We start from the raw sequence: 20,797 nt of genomic DNA on the forward strand, positions 1-20,797 counted from the left end.
ATAATTACATATCAGGTTCTTGACGAAGATTTTATAGGCGATGTTAAGTAGACTTATTCCTCTATAGTTGGTGCAGTTTAGAGGGTCTTCTTTTTTCAGAATCGAGCAAACAATACTGAGGTTCCATTCATCGGGCATGCTTTCTTCCGACCATATCTTACAGATAAGTTATTGCATTCTCCTAACCAACTTATCTCCAGCTGCTTTAAAGAACTCGACATTGAAGCTATCCGCTCCAGCGGCTTTATTAGACTTTAGCTTAGATATATCAATCTTTACTTCGTCTAATTCGGGAGTACGAGATTGTTGGCTTTCGTCATCGAAGTTGAATAGATCATCCTGCCTGACAGCGAAATTCGGTTAGTCGCGTCGTTGCCGTTATGCAGTCTGCATTATGGGTGCTTTCATATTCTCATCATTGACTGCGTTCTATACTATGATGTTTTCACTTTCGTCTGTACAATATTCGGTTCGAGGTTTATGCACTTGTGAATTTGGTTTCACCTTCTCATTAAACTTTCGAACTCCATTTCTGCTTTTGAACCTCTCAACATATTCGATTGCACTCTGCTCATGCTCCTTCTTTTGCTTCTGAGAAGTCGGTGTTCCACACTCGTCTTGTACTTGTATAGCTCGTGAGTAAATGTTATTCATCAATGCAGTGCCACCTTGCGTGCATTTTGTTTGGCTGCATTTGCCTGGCGACATTGGGCAGGGCAGGTTCAGACGACATAAGATAGTTGAAAGTTAGGCAAGTTTCTAGCATCTGATTGGCCAGCTGCCAAACAATTACCTTTCAATTAAAGCAACTTGAATGGAAAGTTGACTGGAAAGTTAGTCAAGAAAAATCTCCCTAAGTATTAAGCCAAGTCTACTTCAGTTCAACTGAGAGCTGAACTTTATTACTCAATGATTTATTTATTTTTCTGCACGACTTTACTTAGTGCTTTCTGTTAAAGGGTTTCTTGTCAATTTGAAAAAAGAAGTAACCAATATTACTTTACAATACAACAAATTGTGGTGGACTTGTAGCTTGCCTAAGAAGTGTTTTGGAGACAATAATTTTGTTGGTACTTTTTATACTACGAACTTAAATTAGAGGTTTGCGAAGTAAAGTTCTGAATTTGAAATTCATGACACTTGAAAAACTAACTAGTTTCTTTGGTCAAAATGTATGTTCAAAGAATGAAGTTGACTGCAAATTAAGTCCCTTATGTTGCCTGAACCTGCCCATTCCTTGGAAACAAATGTAGTTGAAATGTGGAAAACGAGTTCTGGCTGTTTGCCCCGCAACAAAATCGATGAGGATAAATCCGTTATCGGAAGTGTTTTCGTGTAAGCCGATATTCCACCAAATATGTCTTATTTTCCTAGCTTGGCATTAAAATCCCCCAGGAAATTTTAATATACATATTAGATAAGAAATTGCTCATATGCTTTGTCCAAGAGCTCGAGGAATATATTATTGGTGTTGTCATGCTTCTCTTCTGTGAGGCCGTGTGCTCATAAAACGCTAGGCTTAAGGTTCCGAATTTAGCCTTAATGCGGATGGTCTCAAGACGCTCGTTTATGCACCTATAGCTCAAGAATTCTTGTCTAGGCGTTGTTGGTTTTCTCGTAAGCAGTAATCACAGTATAAATATATCGCAGTTTTTCATCCTCTTTTAGGTCCTTGGTTTGAACTGTAAGGATGAGAGTCGGCATTGTTAGCAAAAGTTATGTTTTATCAGATGTAAAAAAGGTTTTACAAAGTTATTTTAATTTTGATAGAAGAAAACATATCTGAGAAGCTAGATCGTTGGCGGCTTGGTTTCGAGAGAAGAGACAGTTAGATACAAAAAACTATTGTGAAGTTGGTGATCCTTGGTAAAAGTATTTAGCTGTGTTCATCGCTTTGCAGTTGATGGGTTCGTTCAACAGGCATAACTACTCCCTAAATTCCTATAAGATTTTCCTAAAGAAAGTAGTTTAACTTAACTGGAACTGTAGCCGCCACCGCGGGTTCCATCCATTACGGGCCATATCTCCTCTACCGTCTGTATAAAAGAAGAAAATTTAGGACTCTTTCTGAGCTCTAATCCCGACTTGGTTCAAAAATCCCTTCCCCCTCAAACGTGTGGCTATCCCAGCTTGACCATTGGAGCTCTTCTTGGGCTCCTAAGTTAGTGAAACCCAATTTGGTATCTCAAGCCCTTACCCCCATAATCACGTCACAAAATTGCAATTTTTGGCGACTTTTTAAACCAAACAAAATTTAAAAAATCTAATGATGGTGTAATTTAGGGCTCATTTTATGCTAGTTGAGTGTATCGTCTCCATCGAAAGCGGAACCGAACAAAGCGTCATCTGCCGCATCCATCGACAAAACAAAAGCGGCGTTCGGTATGCTGTAGAAAATGGAATGGAATGGAGGAATAACTCTATCAGTTTAAAAACAAATCTACAATTGCTTCGCGCAAATGTCGAATCTGTGCTTCTTTATGGGTGTCGCACTCGGAAGGTTACTTCAGCCATTACAAGAAAGCTGCAACCTTTGTGAGTAACATCCTATGGATTATTTGACCAAAATGTATATCAAATGAGGTCCTCCATAGAATTAATGGGCAGAAACCTATAGACTTTATAATACGAAGGCGCTCACACACGAAGGAAGAAGATCTAAATGATCGAGAAGCAAATGGCGCAGGACAGTTGAGGCGGGAACAGCGTCACTAGGGAAAAGTTGGAGGGTTCAGCTCATCTCCGAAATCGTACAAGATGGCGCGTAGGCGTAGTAGAGGCCCTATGCCCCTTAAGGGGTTCCCAACGGACTTAACAGGTCTGAGGACCTAAGTAAGTAAGTAAATAATGTAACCTTCCTCGCCATTTAAAATTTAACTCGTCAAATTTGAATTTACGCATTTTGAGATACGAAATGTGCAGAAAGTTCAAATTTATCCCCACTTCCTATAAACACAGTGGGCTTTGTGTATGTTAGTAAGAGGAAAGTAATTGTTTTGTTTAGAAAGTCTCCAAAAATTTAACAATTTAACAATTTATTATCGTTTGCTTAACACAGTAAGATACAATATCTTATAAGCAAGTGAAAAGCTATTATTACAAATAAGTATTTTTATTAGTAGTATCAAAGATAATTCAAAGTAGTTTCAATTTATTCTATAACAAAGACAAACAAAGAAAAATAAGAAGAAAACTAATTATATTAATTTTAATCATAATTAATGCTCAAACATTTAAAGACGATAGATGATTTCTAATTTCTATCTTCATCCTTCGCGGATCTTCAATACTCCTAATATCGCGTGGAAGACTATTCCAAAGACGAATACTATTTATAAAAAATTGGCGCTCCGATGTTAAGGATGAGTACCGCGGATGAATGAGTTGCCCGGATCTACTCGAAGTAGGTGTTCGTATTCTTTCAAACAAATAGCGGGATTCATGCGTTAGTAAAATGTCAGAAAACAAAAGTAGAGTACGAAGCTCCAGGAAACTGTTAAATGTCATGTTGAAAAGCTTAACTGAAAACGCTGAAACATGCTCATATCTTCGTAAACCATAGATATAACGAACTGCGCTGTTGAAAGCTACATTTAATTTACGCTTGCTTTCAAAACTGCACGAACTATATATTTCACACCCATAAATAAGAATTGGCGCTATTAATGTTTTCACCAGCATAATTCGAGTTTTGATAGGGGTAAAAGATTGAGAGGCTTTAAGGGAACGTAAAGCATCATGCGTTTTTCCTATGACTGAGTTTATATGATTATCCCACGTCAAGCAGGGATTAAAAACAATACCCAGATTTCTAGCTGTCTCAGAGTATATAATTGGAGTATTGTTAAGGAATACCAATGGAAAGTAGGATAAGTCTAATGGTTTCCGTGGCCATGAGATTCGTTTATACAAGCTACATGATGTTCAATGACACCGACTCTGCAACTTAGGTACAACTGCACATCGTCGGCGTACATACAGATTTTACAGTACTTTACAATACTAGGAAGTGCGTTAATGTACAATGAAAACAAGAGTGGACCCAAAATTGACCCTTGTGGAACTCCCCTAGTAGTTGAAAAAAACTCAGATAAATTCTTATTTATATCAACTGCTTGTTTTCTTCCACTCAAGTAAGAATTGATTAAATCTACAGCATTGGATGAGAAACTAAACTCATTATGAAGTTTGTTGCACAGAACAGAGAAGTCTACGGAATCGAATGCCTTGGAAAAGTCTAGTAAAACTTGAAACGAGATTTTGTTTTCATCCATCGATTGTCGCAAATCTTCTGTCACATTTATGAGCGAGGTAATACAGCTATGCCTCTTACGGAAACCAGATTGGTTTGGCGTTAATAGATTTGTACGGCTCAAATACGCATTCATTTGTCTTTATACCAATTTTTCAAAAACTTTTGAGATGTAAGGCAAAATGGATATGGGCCTAAAATCATCCATTTGTGAATTTTTCGGGATAGGGATGACTTTTGCAAGTTTTTATTGAGGAGGATATTCACTTGTTGTAAGAATGTAATTAAAAATATGAGTTATGTATGGTAAGAGAATCGGCAAAATAACTTTTAAAAATATGGGATGAATCTCATCAACGCCAGAAGCATTAGATTTTAATGATAAAAGGCTCTCTACTATATTTGTGTCGTTTATGGTGGTGAAACCAAAACTTAATGTTGAGGTTATGTCACTCTCGCCCAGTCTTACATCGTTTGAATTTTCAACGTTGATGGACACGGGTATGGATGGTAACGAAACAAATTTACGATTTAAGATGTTGCCATCGATATTGTCAACTACGTCACCTTTAAGTTTACCAATGCCTATTTCTCTTAAATTCTTCCACACCTGACGCTTGTTCAAAGATGAACCTAAACGTGTAGAAAAACCCGTGGCCTTAGCAGCTTTTATCTCTTGTACTACTTTATTCCTTAGGGAGCAGTAAACTTGTCTTAGTTCCAGTAGTCTATATCGTTTCCACCATTTATAAGCTTCATCACGTTTTTGTATAAGAAATCGTATTTTGGAAGTGTACCAAGGAGGCCTATAAACGTCAGTTCTTACTGTTTTTAAAGGAACATGAGCATCATACAAGATTTTAATATTTTCGTTAAGGAATTGTACTTGTTCCGTTGTTGAATGCATATAATACAAAGCTTCCCAATTTACATTTCTAGTTTGGTGTTCCAATGCATTTAAATTAATATTTCTTAAGTCCCCGTACTGGAATGTTCTTAAATATGAAGAAATATGAAAATCAAATGCAAGAAATATCAGGTCATGTCTTGAAAAACCTGGTGCAGAAAGTTGGTCATAAAGTGCAACTTTTTGAAGATCACTTACCCAGAACAGATCGAGCAACGTTGAACTTCTTCCTGAGAAATGTGTTGGCATGGTAGTATTTACTGATTGCAAACTAAAAATACTCAACCCTTCAGGAAGACTAGTATCAACTAAAATATTACTGTTAAAGTCTGCGCACAATATAACATCAGAGCAGGTAAGAGAAACTTCTTCCAAGAGGCTTATCAAAGCAAAAAGCTAATGCTATTGTTTGGTATGTATGCTACTCCGACAAGAAGTTTGTTTTCAGAGCCCTTCAAGTCTACGAACACATACTCAATTTTACTGTCGGAAGAGGAAACACAGTGCAACTTACATTTAATAATGTTCTTTACAAAAATTGCCACCCCTCCACCTCTACCCAATCTATCTGCTCGAAAAACTTTTTATCCCTTCAGTGAACACATTTGATCATTAACATTGCACGAGAACCATGTTTCCGAGACACAGAAAACTTCCAAAATGCGACGTGATTAAGGGGGTAGGGGCTTGAGATACCAAATTGGGTATGTCAAGCTGGGAACCAGCCAAGTCGGGATTAGAGCACTTAATTAGCACAAAAGAGCCCTAAATTTCTGCATCATTAGATTTTTGAAATTCGATTTTGGTGTTTCCAGTTATACGGACCTAAATAATATTTTAATAAAAATGTAAGCGATTTTATTTTTTTTATAATATATTTTCAGAAATTATTATTCTTTTATATTTCCATCATTGTAACCTTGTATGTCCATCCATTCTTATCATCTTATAATAATTTTTTTGTTTTTTTTTATTAATTTATTTTCACATTTTTTTTTTTAAATTATTATATTTTATATTATAAATTTATCTTATTTAAATAACAAAATATTTTTTCATTGCTCTCCGTTTCTATTATTTTTTTTCTGCTCTAATCATTTTTTAAAAAATATTAATTAAGTTATATGAACAAAATTATATATTTATAAAAAAGAAAATTAATACAAATAAGAAGAAAACAAAATATGTAATTAATTGAATGTAGCTAGAGTTTATATAGAATTAATTAATTTAGAAAATAAACCTATATAAGATATAAATATATATTTATATAGAAAGTTTCACACTATAGAGATTTTTATTTAATATAATTATTAGTTTTATTTTTCTTCGGTATATTGCATTCCAAATTCGTTTCAACAAATAAACTTTTATTTTTTGCAGAAATATATATATAATAATAATTAATAATAATAATATTACATTATGACACTGTGTGGATCACATAGATTCACTTAAATGTATAGTCTTTAATTATATAATTAATAACTTTATATAATTTTGTTCTTGTTTTTATATATATATATTTATATATATATATATTTTAATGTAAATCGTCGTAAGTCATTTGCATTATAAAGCGTTTTTTTTTATTAATTTTATTTGTTAAAAATTAACTTAATAAAAATTATAATTAAATGAAAATTAATGTTAGTAATACTTTTTTATCATTTTGTTTGTATAGTTCGTCTTGTCTTGTATGTTTAACCTTATCTTTGCTCTGCTGCATTTTTTTTTAATTTACAATAATAATTTTTTATTTCATTTGTTTATATAATTTTATTTAAGTTATTTATTATTTGATAGTACATAATTTTTAGTAATTTATCATTTTGTCTTCTCACTTTGTTTTGGTGTATTTTTTGTTTATATTTATTTTTTTTCTTGTTTTTTGTTTAATTAAGTGAAATATGTTTAAATATAAGATCATAGTTTTGCATAATGATGTACTTATAATTTATGAATCTTTGTCAAATTATTTTTTACTCATAGTACAATTTTGTTGTTAATTTAAAATAATGCATCGATTGAATATTATTTTGTTGGATTCCACTTAATCAGTTTTCTTCTTCATTCTTTTTTTGTTCATAGTTCAGTTGAGTTTTATTTGTTTAAATGTTTCTTAAAATAATAATAATTTTTTTTATTTTCTTAGTATAAATTTATTTACAACATTTACAAAATGGTGTTTATTTTTTTTTGCTTAAATATTAACAACACGTGTGATGGAGTTTTACGTTTTGACGACTTTTTATTTTGTTTTCTTATTTTTTTTAACAAATTGAAGATGAGTAGAAATAATGATTTGTTTTTTATTTTCTTAGCCTACAATAATAATTTATTATAAGTAATTTTTCGATCTTAAAAATGTTTTACTTGATTTTGTTTTTGTTGGTGTTTTTTTCTGTTTCTGTTTTTGTTTTTCTTTTTGCTGGCTTCGATTGTATAGGAAGTTTGTTTTATATCAGTTTTATTTGTTTACTTTATAACTATTTATTGTATTTTAAAAATGCATTGAAAAGGAATCGAGTTTCATTTAGCGGTTGTTGTTGTTGTTAAATTGGGGAAATAAAATTATATCCATAATGTAAATAAATTTTATAAATATAAATAAAAATCAATTTTTTTAAATTCCAACGGAAGCTCCTGGATCGAAATCAACAGAGTATTTTGAGCCAAACGATTAAACTTTTCATAACAACAAAAAACTTATTTTATCCTTGTTACTTTGCGCCTACTTTCAAAAACATCACATGACATGTTGAAAATGGGCAGGTTTAGACTACATAAGGGACTTCATTTGCAGCCAACTTCATTCTTTGAACGTACATTTTGACTAAGGCAACTAGTTAGTTTTTTAAGTGTCATGAATTTCAAATTCAGAACATTACTTCGCAAACCACTACTTTATGTTCATAGTAAAAGTACTACCAAAAACATTATGGTCTACAAAACAGTCCTCAGGCAAACTACAAGCCCATCACGATTTGTATTTTGTATTGTAAACAAATTTAACTCATTTCTTTTTCGAATTGACAAGGAAACCATTTACAGAAGACATTAAAAATGGAGTTATACAGAAAATAAATAAATCATAGAGTAATAAAGTTCAGCTTTCAGTTGAACGAAAAAGCATGATCAACTGTCATTTTGATAGAAGTAGATTTGACTTAATAGTTAGGGAGATTTTTCTTGACTAACTTTCCAGTCAACTTTCCATTAAAGTTGCATTAATTGGAAGGTAATTTTTTGGCAGCTGACCAATCAAAGGCTAGTCTGAACCTGCCCAATCTGTTTCGAACTGGAAACTAAAAACTCAGGACACGTAATTTTACATTCATATATTTCAATTTTCTGACTAATCACAAACAAAAATAAAGGTTAATTCTATGTATATATTTCTCAGCTAACTTTTGATGACTCGGATATTAATTATTAAAGGCTTTTAGTGTTCCTTATAAGTTAGGAGGCTTTTCGCAAGTCGACTTATTGAATTGTTTTACATATGTACCTAGCCACAGGACCACCGAAATTTCAATACACCTCAAACATCAACTTGAAAAAAAACCGCATTTAAGTTAAGACACTATTGCTTCTGTTAAAAAACGAAATTATTTTGCCAAATAATTTCTAATAGAGGTAGCTTATGTTGTGTGAAACTCTTTTTTAATTTCAAGCCTGATAAGTCATCATTTTATTAACAATATGTAAAAAATCTAGTTAAATAAATGTCAGATACTCAAGTAGTTTTATTTCCATACTCGTATATTAAGCCTTTTTTTAAATTAAGCATTATTACCTTTGAATTTCTACGATTTCTAGGCCCAAATTTTGTTCATTTGATTGTATTTTCTTAATATGAACGACTTTTATACTAATGACAATCACATGAATTCAAAGTAAAAGAATCGCAGAATCTGTTCAATAAGTTTAAAAGAATACTTTTAAAGAGATTCCTCCACAATCTTAGACACACTCAAAATTTGAATATTTCATCAGTCAAGTTCACATTAGTCTACCCAAAACCAACTTCTTTCATAACTAGCGAATATATTTAATTAAAGAGTTAATGGCTGGATGTTAAGAAAATATAACAAGAGTCTCAGTATTCTTCGCAGCATGTTAATAGGAATCCAATACTTAGTTTTGTAGACGAGAAATTAAGGTCAGTATTTAGCAAGAAAACGCTTACAATAAGAAGGGCAAGAAACCTATTTTGCTAAGCGTTCACGTAAAATTCTGTTTTGTGTATTAGCCACATTAGTTTTAAATTATTTAAAACTTTGTTATAACGTAAAACGTACAAATAGATTCTTCTTAGAATTAAAAAAAAATAAAATATTTAAGTTCAATCTGAGGTAAATTTATTGAAACATTCACGTGTTTACCAAAACGTTCGAGAGAAGACGTTAGTATTGAATCTGAAACTTTTAATACTAAACGAACACGAAAAATAATTCTAGAACCTTTTCTAGGACTTTCTAACACAGAGTTATTGAAGACGCGATATCGACTGAGAAATTCGGAAAACTTTTCAAAAATGCGATTGACACTTGTTTGAAGTAGTAACTTCTTTAATTTGACTTGAAAAATAGCAAAAGGAAATAATAATATTCTAAGATCCAAATTTAAACTGACGTTTTTTAGTTTTATATCCAAGAATTTTCTCAGCTGAACTGAAAAATATACATATTTGTGTACCTTCTAAATATTTAGAACCTCATGATAAGTAGCCAATCGAAAGTTGGAGTCAAAGCTAACATTTTTCAATATACATTATACATATGTACATACTCGTAAATCATTTTCCGACTCACATTTGTCTAAAATGTGTCTACAAATAACGACTTCTTCGATTTCCTTAACAGTCGTTTAGATTGGAATTTGATTCACTATTCGAAACCTATTTAAATTATACTATCAATTTCATCAGTTTATCCTTAATAAACAGTTAAATCTAGAAAGAACTCCTTTGAAATGAAACAGGAAAGAACATTACCTAAGTATTATGACCAACAAGTTATAAATACATCATAAGCTTAATTAGTAACAACATACGAATAGTAACAGGCCTAATCATCGGAGAAAAAAAAGAAAATAATCTTCCCTTTCTAATGATACTCTCGAGCTTCAAAAAGCAGAAATTAACTTAGAGGAAGATCAATTAAATTGACAGCCTCAGCCAGTTCAAAAAGCAGACAGAAAAGATTTGATTTACTTGCATTTTTTCGAACTTAATTTATTAATGTTCATACTTATTAAAAATTCATCTAATAAGTTCGAAGCTATTTCAAAAAATTCCTGGAATCCATTGTTGTGATTCGAAATATTTGCGTTGATTTTTTGTTCAATACAAATTTGACCCAATTAATTGTGACCCACGGATTTTCTAAACTTTTTGCTCAATCACAAACACGTATTTAAACCATTTTCAAGGTCCGTTACATTGACCATTGTGGTAAAACTTTAATTATAAATAAATAAATTAGGTGATGCAACCAGTCCGTTGAGAACTAGGGCCTATTGACTTACAACACTCAAACAATACTGTATGCGAGTAATGTTGTCAGGTATAGAGGGGACCTACAGCTTTAAGCCAAATCCGAACAGATAATTTGAGAAAGGACTTTTTATGACAAGAATTACTCCCGGAGGCTTCGTCAATACCGCGCAAGTAGCAGTTCCCGTGAAGAAAAAACTTTAGATGACACAGAAAGGGATTGAACCCTAGACCTTTGGCACGACAGTCCTACGCATTAACTATCAGGCTATGGGTACTAATTTAATTGCAAACATTATAAAAGAGAACCTAATAGTAAAGAAAAGCTGTAAGGCTCTATTGACCGGTCCAAAACAAACATCAAGTTCCAACGGATGAGATGACTTGGATATAATGCTTCGGCCAATAATAAAGACTTCAATTGTAATCTTAAGGAACGACACAGTAGAAGAAAATCTGTAGAGCATACTCGACTGACTTAAACATGTCAGATTTGTATGTATGAATAAAAATTGTCTTAAAATTAAAAAATGGAAAATAAGGACTTTTGTTTCCAATTTAAGCTGACAATAATTTGTATGAACAAAAGCAGATATTTCAGTAAAATTAGCTTTGATAAGCAAGAATTAGTTTTTCATAAATATGTTCACCTCATACAGTTGCGAAAGCAGATAAATATTAAGAGGAGATCTAAAAAAAAACGTTTAAATAACTTGCATCAATTAGAAAATTATGTTAAGACTTACATATTTTTAAGGATTTTCTTAAGAAAAGGTTATACTCGTGATTTAAATATAACAAGTTCATAACTCATAAAAGATTTTATAATTTATATGGAAAATTGAAAGAACTAAAAACCTATAATTTCAACAGGAGTATTATTGCCCGAAGCTTTAACCAAATAGCTAGAACTATTAATACTCAAAAAAGTTTCTTTCTTTTGTTTTAATCACTCCAGTGAACACAGTTAGGTGAGCTTGAACACATCAATCAACTTGGTTGGAAAAATGTACATTTTGAGGGGGACCAAACTTGCTGGAGAAACTTGTGGCTGAAGTAATAAAATGAAATAAACTGCATATTTTTATACAATCAACGAAAATATTTCCCCATAACACTTATTTAAAAAATAGTGATTTCAAAATTTTCTACAAGCGAAGTGATGATGATGATAAAGATGTGAATTAATTTTTGTATTATTTTTTTTGTTCTCTTTTACTTTTATAAATCCCCAAAAAACTATCACAAACAACGTTTCTAGTGCTTAACTTTACTTAACATTACGAACGGATTTGATGATATTTTATTCGTTTTGATAAAATTTTGCGTAAAGTAATCTTATTCCTTGAATCAGTTTCCATCACAGGACGACAATGAGACGAACAAAGGAAACTCCTCACAAACTGGGGTGGAATCGGCTAAGGTGATTGTTGATAAATGACAATCAGAATGATCGAATTTGATTAAGGTGATATTCAAATTGATACCTACAAAGCTGTCACAAAAAATGTGATAGTCATTTTGAAACGAATATATTTATACCGAAAAGAGCTACCAGACGCTTACACAAACGACTGGAAAACGTTCTTAGTTTACTTTGTTACACACTAATGTGACCAACAAAGGTTACGACATTCGAAAAAAGCAAGAAAAGTAAGATTTTTATTTAAACACAGCCAATTTGATACTTTTATTTAGATATTTTATAGGAATCGATTTAAAATTTTACCAAGGCAAACGATTTGAATCTGAAATTGTTCAATCGAATTGAATTAAGTTGAATCATCTTACACAGACGGAATGAAAATAATAGTCAATTTGACTATCAAAAAAATGATGGTCAACTATCACCTTAGCCGATTCCACCCCTGAATTTTTGTTCAAATAAATAAAAACAAATAAAAATAGATTTGTAATAAAACGAAAATTATATGAAAAGAAAACCAAGTCATTTCCCTTTTTGAAGTGTTTATAAATCATTCCAAAAATAAATTCAAAAATTAAACACAAACAAAAGAAGTTGTTTTTTTTTTGTTTTTAAGAATTTAATTTAAAACATAATTTAATTAGTTAAACAAAAATTTACAAAATATATTTATATATGGTGTATATATATAGATGTATGTATAGTTACAGGATAAATTAATACTACAGCATTTTATTATGTATAATTTGTTTTTTTTTTTGTTGTTGTTTTTGTTTTTATTTACTATAATCATAATAAACTTTGTTTTTTTTCCTTATATTTTTTGTTTTGTTTTATTTAAATTTGCATGAATCGCTTCGCATTAATAATTTGAACTTTCTTACACAATATTATCAACATGAGAATATTTTTGTTTTCTTTATTACTTAATTAAATTTATATCATTTCAATTTAACTTATCTAAATTGTGTACTAATTTTAATTTTTTTTTCTCTGTTCTGTTGGGAAAGAAAGAATATATATTATATATTTTTTATTTTTTGTTCAAATGATGAATATATACTAATTTTAAAAAACTTAACAATAAATATCTATACATAATATGTGTGTGTAATGTTTTATATAAAAACTAAAAGAATAAAATAAGAACAATACAAATAATTATCTTATTGAAAATTAAAAAAAAATGTAAAAGAAAATAAAAATAAAATAAAAGGCTGAATAGGGAAACGACTACTTTGACGACACAGAGAGAAAATAATAATAATAAAAAGAGCATTTTAGTTATCTCCCCAACAACAAAACATTCATAACAAGTTTGAATCAAAAATGATTTGTTTAAAAATCTTCAGTTTTCTGTTTTTTTTTTAATTTTATATTTTTGTTTTTTGAATGGTTCCAATTATTGATATTCTTTATTTTGAGATATATCATCAGTTCCATTTGAGTTTAAGTCGTTTGTTTTGTTTTTGTTTTTTTTTTAATTATTAATTTAAAAGTTTAATGTCTAAACTTAAAACTTTAAGTTTGTCGCTGCATTTTTCTTTTCTTTCATTATTATTATTTCTTATTGTTGAACTAAAATTATTTGTTAGTTTATTTTGTTTTCTATACATTATGAAAATAATTTACGGTTTTGTTTAGTTTACATTTATAATAATAATAATAATATTATTTATGTTTCCATTTTCTTATTTACGTGTGGAAAGACTATACAATTCAGGTATTTGGTAAGCAATTTGAATGCATCATTTTGTTTTTTAAATTATTTTTTTTTATTTTTAATTTAGTTATTCTAATATCTGTTATGATAATTTTTGTTTTTGAATTGTTTAAACATTTTTATTTTTTTTTTTGTTTGTTTTCCAATCCTATGATTTTATCTATTAAGCTATTTTGAGTTTTAAAATGGCCAATAGTGGTGTTGAGAAATAAAAAAAAAGGGGTTTAAAAAGGAACTTTTTTGTTGATTACACCAGCGCTCAAATTTAAAATGTTTTGCATATAAAAGTGAATAAAAAAAACTTGATTGAGTTAATATAAAATCGGTCCTTCAAATTTTAATAATTAGATTAAAAACACGAGAGAAGAATTTATAAGAAAAGAGTAAAGCAAATGCTGTCCTCCACTGATCTATTAGACCGAATCAAATATTTTGTTTATTTTATAAGCACCCGAAATTAAAATGGAATACGCACCGAATTCTTTTAATTCCCTTAATTGTACTTTAGGAAGCAGAACATCTGAGGACTAGCTTTGTGAAAAAAGCAATGTGCATTTTAAAAGCAATTTACAGAGAGAAAACTTGATTTTTATTAGAAAAGATAATTTTTGAATAATCTTGAAATGGATCAAAACAATATTTTGCAGCTTTTGTGTTGCGAAAAATACGTTAAGCTTAAGTTTTTTAGACATTTTCTATCAACATCAACGTAATCTGTTTTTAATAAAACAAAAAAGTTAAGGAAAAAAAGATTAGGCTGTGACCTGAAAATGATTGCTAAGCTAAATTGCGGCATAAATACTAAATAGAAAAAGGTTATTCTAGAGATCGCAAAAGTTCAATAAGTTCATGCACTAAACATGGATCCCAACGTTAAAACTGAATAAAAACTTCGTGTGAAAATAAACCCTTTATTATGTAGATATGTATATGTTTTTTAGACTGAAGTATGGTCTTTTTCTAAACAAAAAATATGCCTAAAGATCCATATTGAGTATAATTGGAGTGTAATGTAAAACAGGCTTAAATGCTTTTAACCTCAGACGGATGTCAGCCTGTTAAATAAAATTACAAATGAGAACGAGAAGATTGATTGCATTGGGTGATCTACAATATTCAAAATATAAAAAAATAAAAAAAAATTGAATATTCCACCTGAATTTTAGTGTCATTTCATCGGATTATACCAAATAAATGTTGAAAGGAAATAAATATTTCTAGGTAAAACAATTTTCTTAAATGTTCCTGCTCTTAGTTTTTGTGTGGAACAATTTTACGAAAAAATGGTAATTTGAAAGGATCTTTCTTTAATAATATAAAGTTTTAATTTAAAAAAATATTTTGTTATAAAAATATTATCAGAAAAATCTATATTTTTGGCATCGAGCAGTTGAAACCCAACGCCATGACGAATTCTTCTTAAACGGCTTGGTTCTGCGTTTCATTTTAACTCCAAAAAGAAATTAAACACTAGTGGACTAATTTAAGTCGATGCGATTAAACCACCTTTTTAAAAGACTGATAAATGCTCCTATTGATTTAAATATAATTGTTTGGCACTATTTTAAGATCAACACTTTATTTTGTTTGCACTCCAAAAAGAAATTGAACAATAGTGGACAAATTTAATTCGATGCGATTGAAACATCTTTTTAATAGACTGATAAATGCTCCTATTGATTTAAATTAAATTGTTTTAGGAAAGACGAATATTAAAATGAGGAACAGTGAAAACAAATTAACTGGTACCGGAAAAAAATTACTTTCAATGGCACATTGTTCGAGGCACATTTATTTCGAAAGACATTTACGACACCAGATAAATGGTCGATGAAGAAATTATTATCTTCATTCCCAACAGGCCCTTTATCTTTTTTTGTGGAAATATTTTAGCATTGACACCCTCATTTAAAAGGGTTTGTTCCCTTTGCTTGCTTTAAATTTTAAGAACATTTTTATAAAAACATTTAAAAATATGCTATAACTGAAATATTTTTAGAGAAAATGATTGTTTTCTGAGGTGTTGAAATTTTAAGCTATTGCAAATGAGTTAAAGACAATCCATCGCCAAAGGTAAATGGATTAATAACATATTCCAATTTATCGTCACACAAATTTATATCGTAAATCATAAGTTTACTTCTAGTCTATGAACCCACTTACATAAGCCTAAATTCAACATTGGATTATTATTAAAAGTACCAAAGTTAACTGCTAGGAAGAAATTTCAATAATTTATTTGATTTTTTTTATTGAAAATTTCACTTAAGATAAAATATCGGAAAGGGATATGAAATAATGCATACAAAATAAACATATGATTTTAAATAAGAATAATTGTTTCTCATTTTAAATTTGCATACGAAATTAAAAAAAAAAAACTTTTGGGTAAATAAATGTTAACACTATTAACCAATTATAAGATCACAGTTTAAACAAAAAAAAAAGAAGCTTATTCCCGAAACTTAAAGGACACATAAAATGTTTTAAAAAATTATGCTTAAAATTAAATTTTGAGCGCTAGCGCAACAAAGTGCATGCATTTGTTTTTGTTGTATATATTTTTTCGTCATTAGCAAAAAAAGAAAAAGTTCAGAATTATCAATAATATCAAAAAAGAAAATAATGTCTCAAGTCAAAATTACATATCTTTATACAAGTTTTTGTTTTCTTATTTTGTATCTTTTCTTTATCAATTTTAAATAATGTACAATTTTTATCTAATACAATATATTTATATATAAAACAAAATATATCTACTCGAATGAAATTTATCTAAATTTTCTTAGATTTGCATGCACCAAGTGGTAGTTGTAGTTTATGAAGTAGTAAATAATATATTGTGGTGGTGGACAAATTTCACATTTGGAAAAATGAAAATTTAATAAAAAGTATGTCCGACTTTTACGTTCTAAAAGAAAATGAGAAAAAAAACAAATTTTAGATTTTATGTTTTTCTAAAAATAATATAAATAAGAGAGAGAAAGAGAGAGAAGAAGAGAGAAAAAGGAAAAGAACTTTTAATTATTATTATTTATTAAAATCAGTTGCTGACCTTCGGCGTTTTTGATTTTGACTCGCTGCCGTCGCAACTGCTATTGCGGAAATTGTTCTCTGGCTAAGATTTCCGGCGGCAGTGCGTCCGGTGATTTGAATATGTTGCTGCTGTTGCTGCTGCTGTTGTTGGTGTTGTTGATGTTGTGACGGGTGTTGTTGTTGTTGGCCACTTATCACAGTCATATGATGCTGCTGATTGGACTGTGATACCAAAGTATGTTGCTGCTGCTGCTGTTGCTGCTGCATAGTCTGTTGGTGTTGATGTTGTTGGTGTTGTTGCTGCTGTTGAACAGCGGTTACCTGAGTTAGAACCCTCTGCTGTTGCTGGTGCTGTGCCTGCTTTTGCAATTTCAGTTGCAATTTTTGCGTTGTCATTACGAGGGGTGTGGCAGTTAAATTTGCATTCGTCGATATTGCTGAGGAAGCTGTGATTTTTTTTGTTTTCGAAATAAAAGAAGAAAAAATACAACCCTTAATTATTTCAGCATTCAATTTAGTTTTGGCGTTTTTTTAGTTAAAAATTAAATAATGTTATTTTAATTCGTTCTCAAACATTTTTACAAATGGGGCAGCAACTAATGTGAAATATTTTATTTTATATTTTACATGTATGTATATACAAAATACATAAACTTATTATTGTTAATATGTTGGAGGAACACTCAACCCTTTATCAAAGTGCAAAATGAGGATAGTTGATACAACACATGGATTAAGAGTAAAGTGAACAAATGTGTTTTATTTTTTAGCAACGCTTGCGTTTGGTGGTTAGCTGTAGCACGGAATTTATGAGGGATTAAGGAAGCGTATACACTTAGAGGAGCTTACAATAAAAGGTAATGTATTATATTTTATGCATATGTTATATATATTTTTTATTTTATAAATGTATTATTTCGATAGTCATTAAAAATATCCTGGTTCCAATACACTATTTAAAGATCTGAATATATATATGTATATTTTTTTTCGAAAATGTCAACACTTTTCAAGACCTGGAGGTTTCGAATTTAAGTCCAGATTTAAAATTGCAAATCACCTAAGTTAAAACAAAGAGTTTAAGGACATAATAACCCCCGAAACGCAGTTGAGTTTAAATTTTACGCATGGCCAGAAAAAATAGGAGGATTTCTGACCATTGAATTAAATGTTTTTTTTTTTTTGGATAAATAAAGCTAACTTGTCATAAAAATGGAATTATTAATAAAATTATAAGTTCACAAACGATATTTTTTGGTCAAAATAATCAGAACATTTGAAAAAAAATGTTTGGTTAAAATAGTAACATTTTTAGTAATTTTTAATTCTGGGATTGATTTCAAGATTATGTCTTAAATTTCTTTACAAATATACTACTTAGAGAAAAGGGTGCAACGAAACACTGGTGACGTTTCTTCTATTACCGACACCGTGACCACATGCAATGCTAAGAGTCGTTATTGACCAAAGTCTTCACTTCCCCCCAAGGAGTATATCTTCTCAGGAAATTCCAAAAAGTCAGCGGGAAACGAAGACAAGTTTTCTAACTACATGCTCAAAAAGATAGAAATGTTCAACAACTGGGTGAAAAAGTTAGTTCCGTACCGAAAAAGACCAACCGCTCAAACGTGGAAGGATATTGACCATTTTTCTTGCAGTGTGAGCAAATTATATGAGGAAATTATACTAAAGAAATTCAAGATTTTCTGCTGAAGAAAGAAATGGCATTTCGGTGTTCCAGTGTGGCCTTTTCTTACAAACACTCTACTATACATACATACTACCACTTAGGGTGCATGTAAGACATAAAACAAAACAGTTTTGATAGTGTTTTGATACAAGAACTTTCTCAATTTTTTTCAACTGTCGGAACTAGTTTTTAAAACTTATCAAACATTTTCTTCTTAGAAGATTTTGTATGTACAAACGCTAAAGAAGAATCATCAACCAGAATAATATACTCTGGAGTACCACAAGGATCACAAATCTGCTGTTCAAAACATGTACCGCCGACCAACCATCCGACATACCTGGGACAAAGACTAAGCTATACGCGGACGACCTTATCATCTACCCCACAAGAGAAAAGTACAGGAACACATAAAAGACTTATGGGAGTACTACTCAAAATGGGGACTAGAGATCAACATCAACAAGACAGAACTTATTTGATTTCGAACACCATTGAGAGTCCTAAGAATACATTCTTTCTAACGTACTGTGGTGCTTTTAAAGTAATAATTCCAGACCACACCGAGGAAGTAGTAAACAACAAATTACTTGAGAAAAAACTTTTCATGAAATTAAAACAAGCATGCCGAAGCTGAAGAAAGATAACGTTTTTTGGCACTCGAGAAGTAAGATGAGTGTAATTGATTAGTTAATTGATGCTACAAATTCGGGGCCCCATTACTAAAAGTTGGAGTTCATTTACGTTTCGTTAGCTTACACATACGTAGAATCAAATCCTGTTGGAAATCACATGTCGTCATTTCCAATGCCACTTGTCGATTATCATTGATTTCCATTCCTTCGATAGTAGATTGAAGAGAGTTACCATAACGCTTTTAACAAAGAGAATCTTTTGAGGACTGACATTAAAAAATATATTACTGAACTCTTCCAATGTACCTTAAGGAAGTGTCCTAGGTTCAACCTTTCAACGCTGCCATGGGCACTTTTGCTGAAAATAATGGAATATTTAAGTCGATTAAGTTGGTAATCGGACGCAAAAATGCCGTTTCAAACTAAACGAAACAAAATCGAAACACTTTAAATCATAAACAATATTTAATTTCCTATGAAAAGTACATTGCTGCAATACTTCCAATTATTTCAGAATGCTTGAGAATGCTTTTGGATGCTAAGCTTTAATGGAAAGAAAGCATCAAAAACAAAAAATAAAAGCTAAGCTTGATGTAGAGAGAAATAGAAAATGTATGAAATAATGAAACAAGCTTGAGCGTCTGGTATCCAACAATAGAGCCATATATCCCTTGGTATATAAGAAATAGCGTTCTACATTCTTTCAAATTGTTCACAATCAGCGACTGCAAATTCATAAAAACTCCGAAATGAAGACCGTCTTAAATATACGAGATAACGCTCCAGGACTAAAAAGAACCAAGCCTCATGAGCTGATGGGTGGTCTTATAGCCAAGGGAACGTATTTGTATTTCTTTTTATTTATTTCAAAAATCGCTTACAAGATAGGAAATGACTATTATAAAGTGTTGCAAGCCTTTACATTAATTTTAGAATTCGAATACTAAATTATTATTATATACCTAAGACTTCTATTTACATATTTATATAAGGAAAAGGAAATTAAACATCAATTATTTGCCAAATAGTTGAAAAGTACAAATTTAAATCTACTTATGCTTCTTATTTTTCTCATAGCGATGGGCAGAGCATTCTAAAGGCGTACAAAATGAATACAAAAATGACGCTCACTATTTAGAAAATTGTATCGGGCTAATATTAAATCAAAGGACCTTGTTTAATGAGGGAAATTCAGCTAACCGTATAGATAATCAGGTTGTTGTGTTTGTTTGATTTCATGCAGGTAACTCAGAGAGTTTATTAAGCTGTCTAGGCTACAACCAGAAATCCGTACCACAAAAATGTATATGTGATCATAACGACGACGTAGATTCTAAATATAGCGGGCAATATATTATAAAAGATTTCACACCCATACAGCACAATTGGTAGTATAAGGGCCTTAGCAAGTAGCAGTTTAGTTTTTATCGGGATGAAATTTCAAGTGACTTGAAGAAGGCGGAGAATTCCATAGACTTTACCAACGGCACTATTAAGGTGTTCATTCCAAGTGAGTGTGCGATTAAATACTACTCCTAGGTTTCTGGCACTATCATATTCAATGTTTTCGTCGTCAAGTTTCAACGGGTTTCAACACGATAGATCAAAGTGTTTGCGATAGATGGGGA

At 30.6% G+C, this 20,797-nt stretch overlaps 1 protein-coding gene and 1 long non-coding RNA gene across 6 annotated transcripts in view; one reads left to right on the top strand and one right to left on the bottom strand.

Annotated features, from left to right (window-relative positions):
• The first annotated feature begins 6,595 nt into the window (after positions 1 to 6,595).
• Positions 6,596 to 11,481, top strand: LOC129938793 (uncharacterized). The gene is made up of 2 exons (XR_008780482.1): positions 6,596 to 11,082; positions 11,122 to 11,481. It is a non-coding gene; the product is annotated as an uncharacterized LOC129938793 (long non-coding RNA).
• Positions 11,482 to 15,510: 4,029 nt separating this feature from the next.
• LOC129938794 (mediator of RNA polymerase II transcription subunit 12) overlaps positions 15,511 to 20,797 on the bottom strand; it is a 29,472-nt gene continuing 24,185 nt past the window's right edge. For all 5 annotated transcript variants that reach the window (XM_056046551.1, XM_056046552.1, XM_056046553.1 and 2 more), the window contains 2 exons: positions 16,864 to 17,290; positions 15,511 to 16,719 (listed from right to left, as the gene is read on the bottom strand). In XM_056046551.1, coding sequence (XP_055902526.1) covers positions 16,713 to 16,719; positions 16,864 to 17,290 — 434 coding nt within the window. In that variant the 3' untranslated portion in view covers positions 15,511 to 16,712. The remainder of the gene's footprint in view (positions 16,720 to 16,863; positions 17,291 to 20,797) is intronic.

This window comes from Eupeodes corollae, chromosome 1 (genome assembly GCF_945859685.1).
Source record: "Eupeodes corollae chromosome 1, idEupCoro1.1, whole genome shotgun sequence".
Lineage (NCBI taxonomy): Eukaryota > Metazoa > Arthropoda > Insecta > Diptera > Syrphidae > Eupeodes > Eupeodes corollae.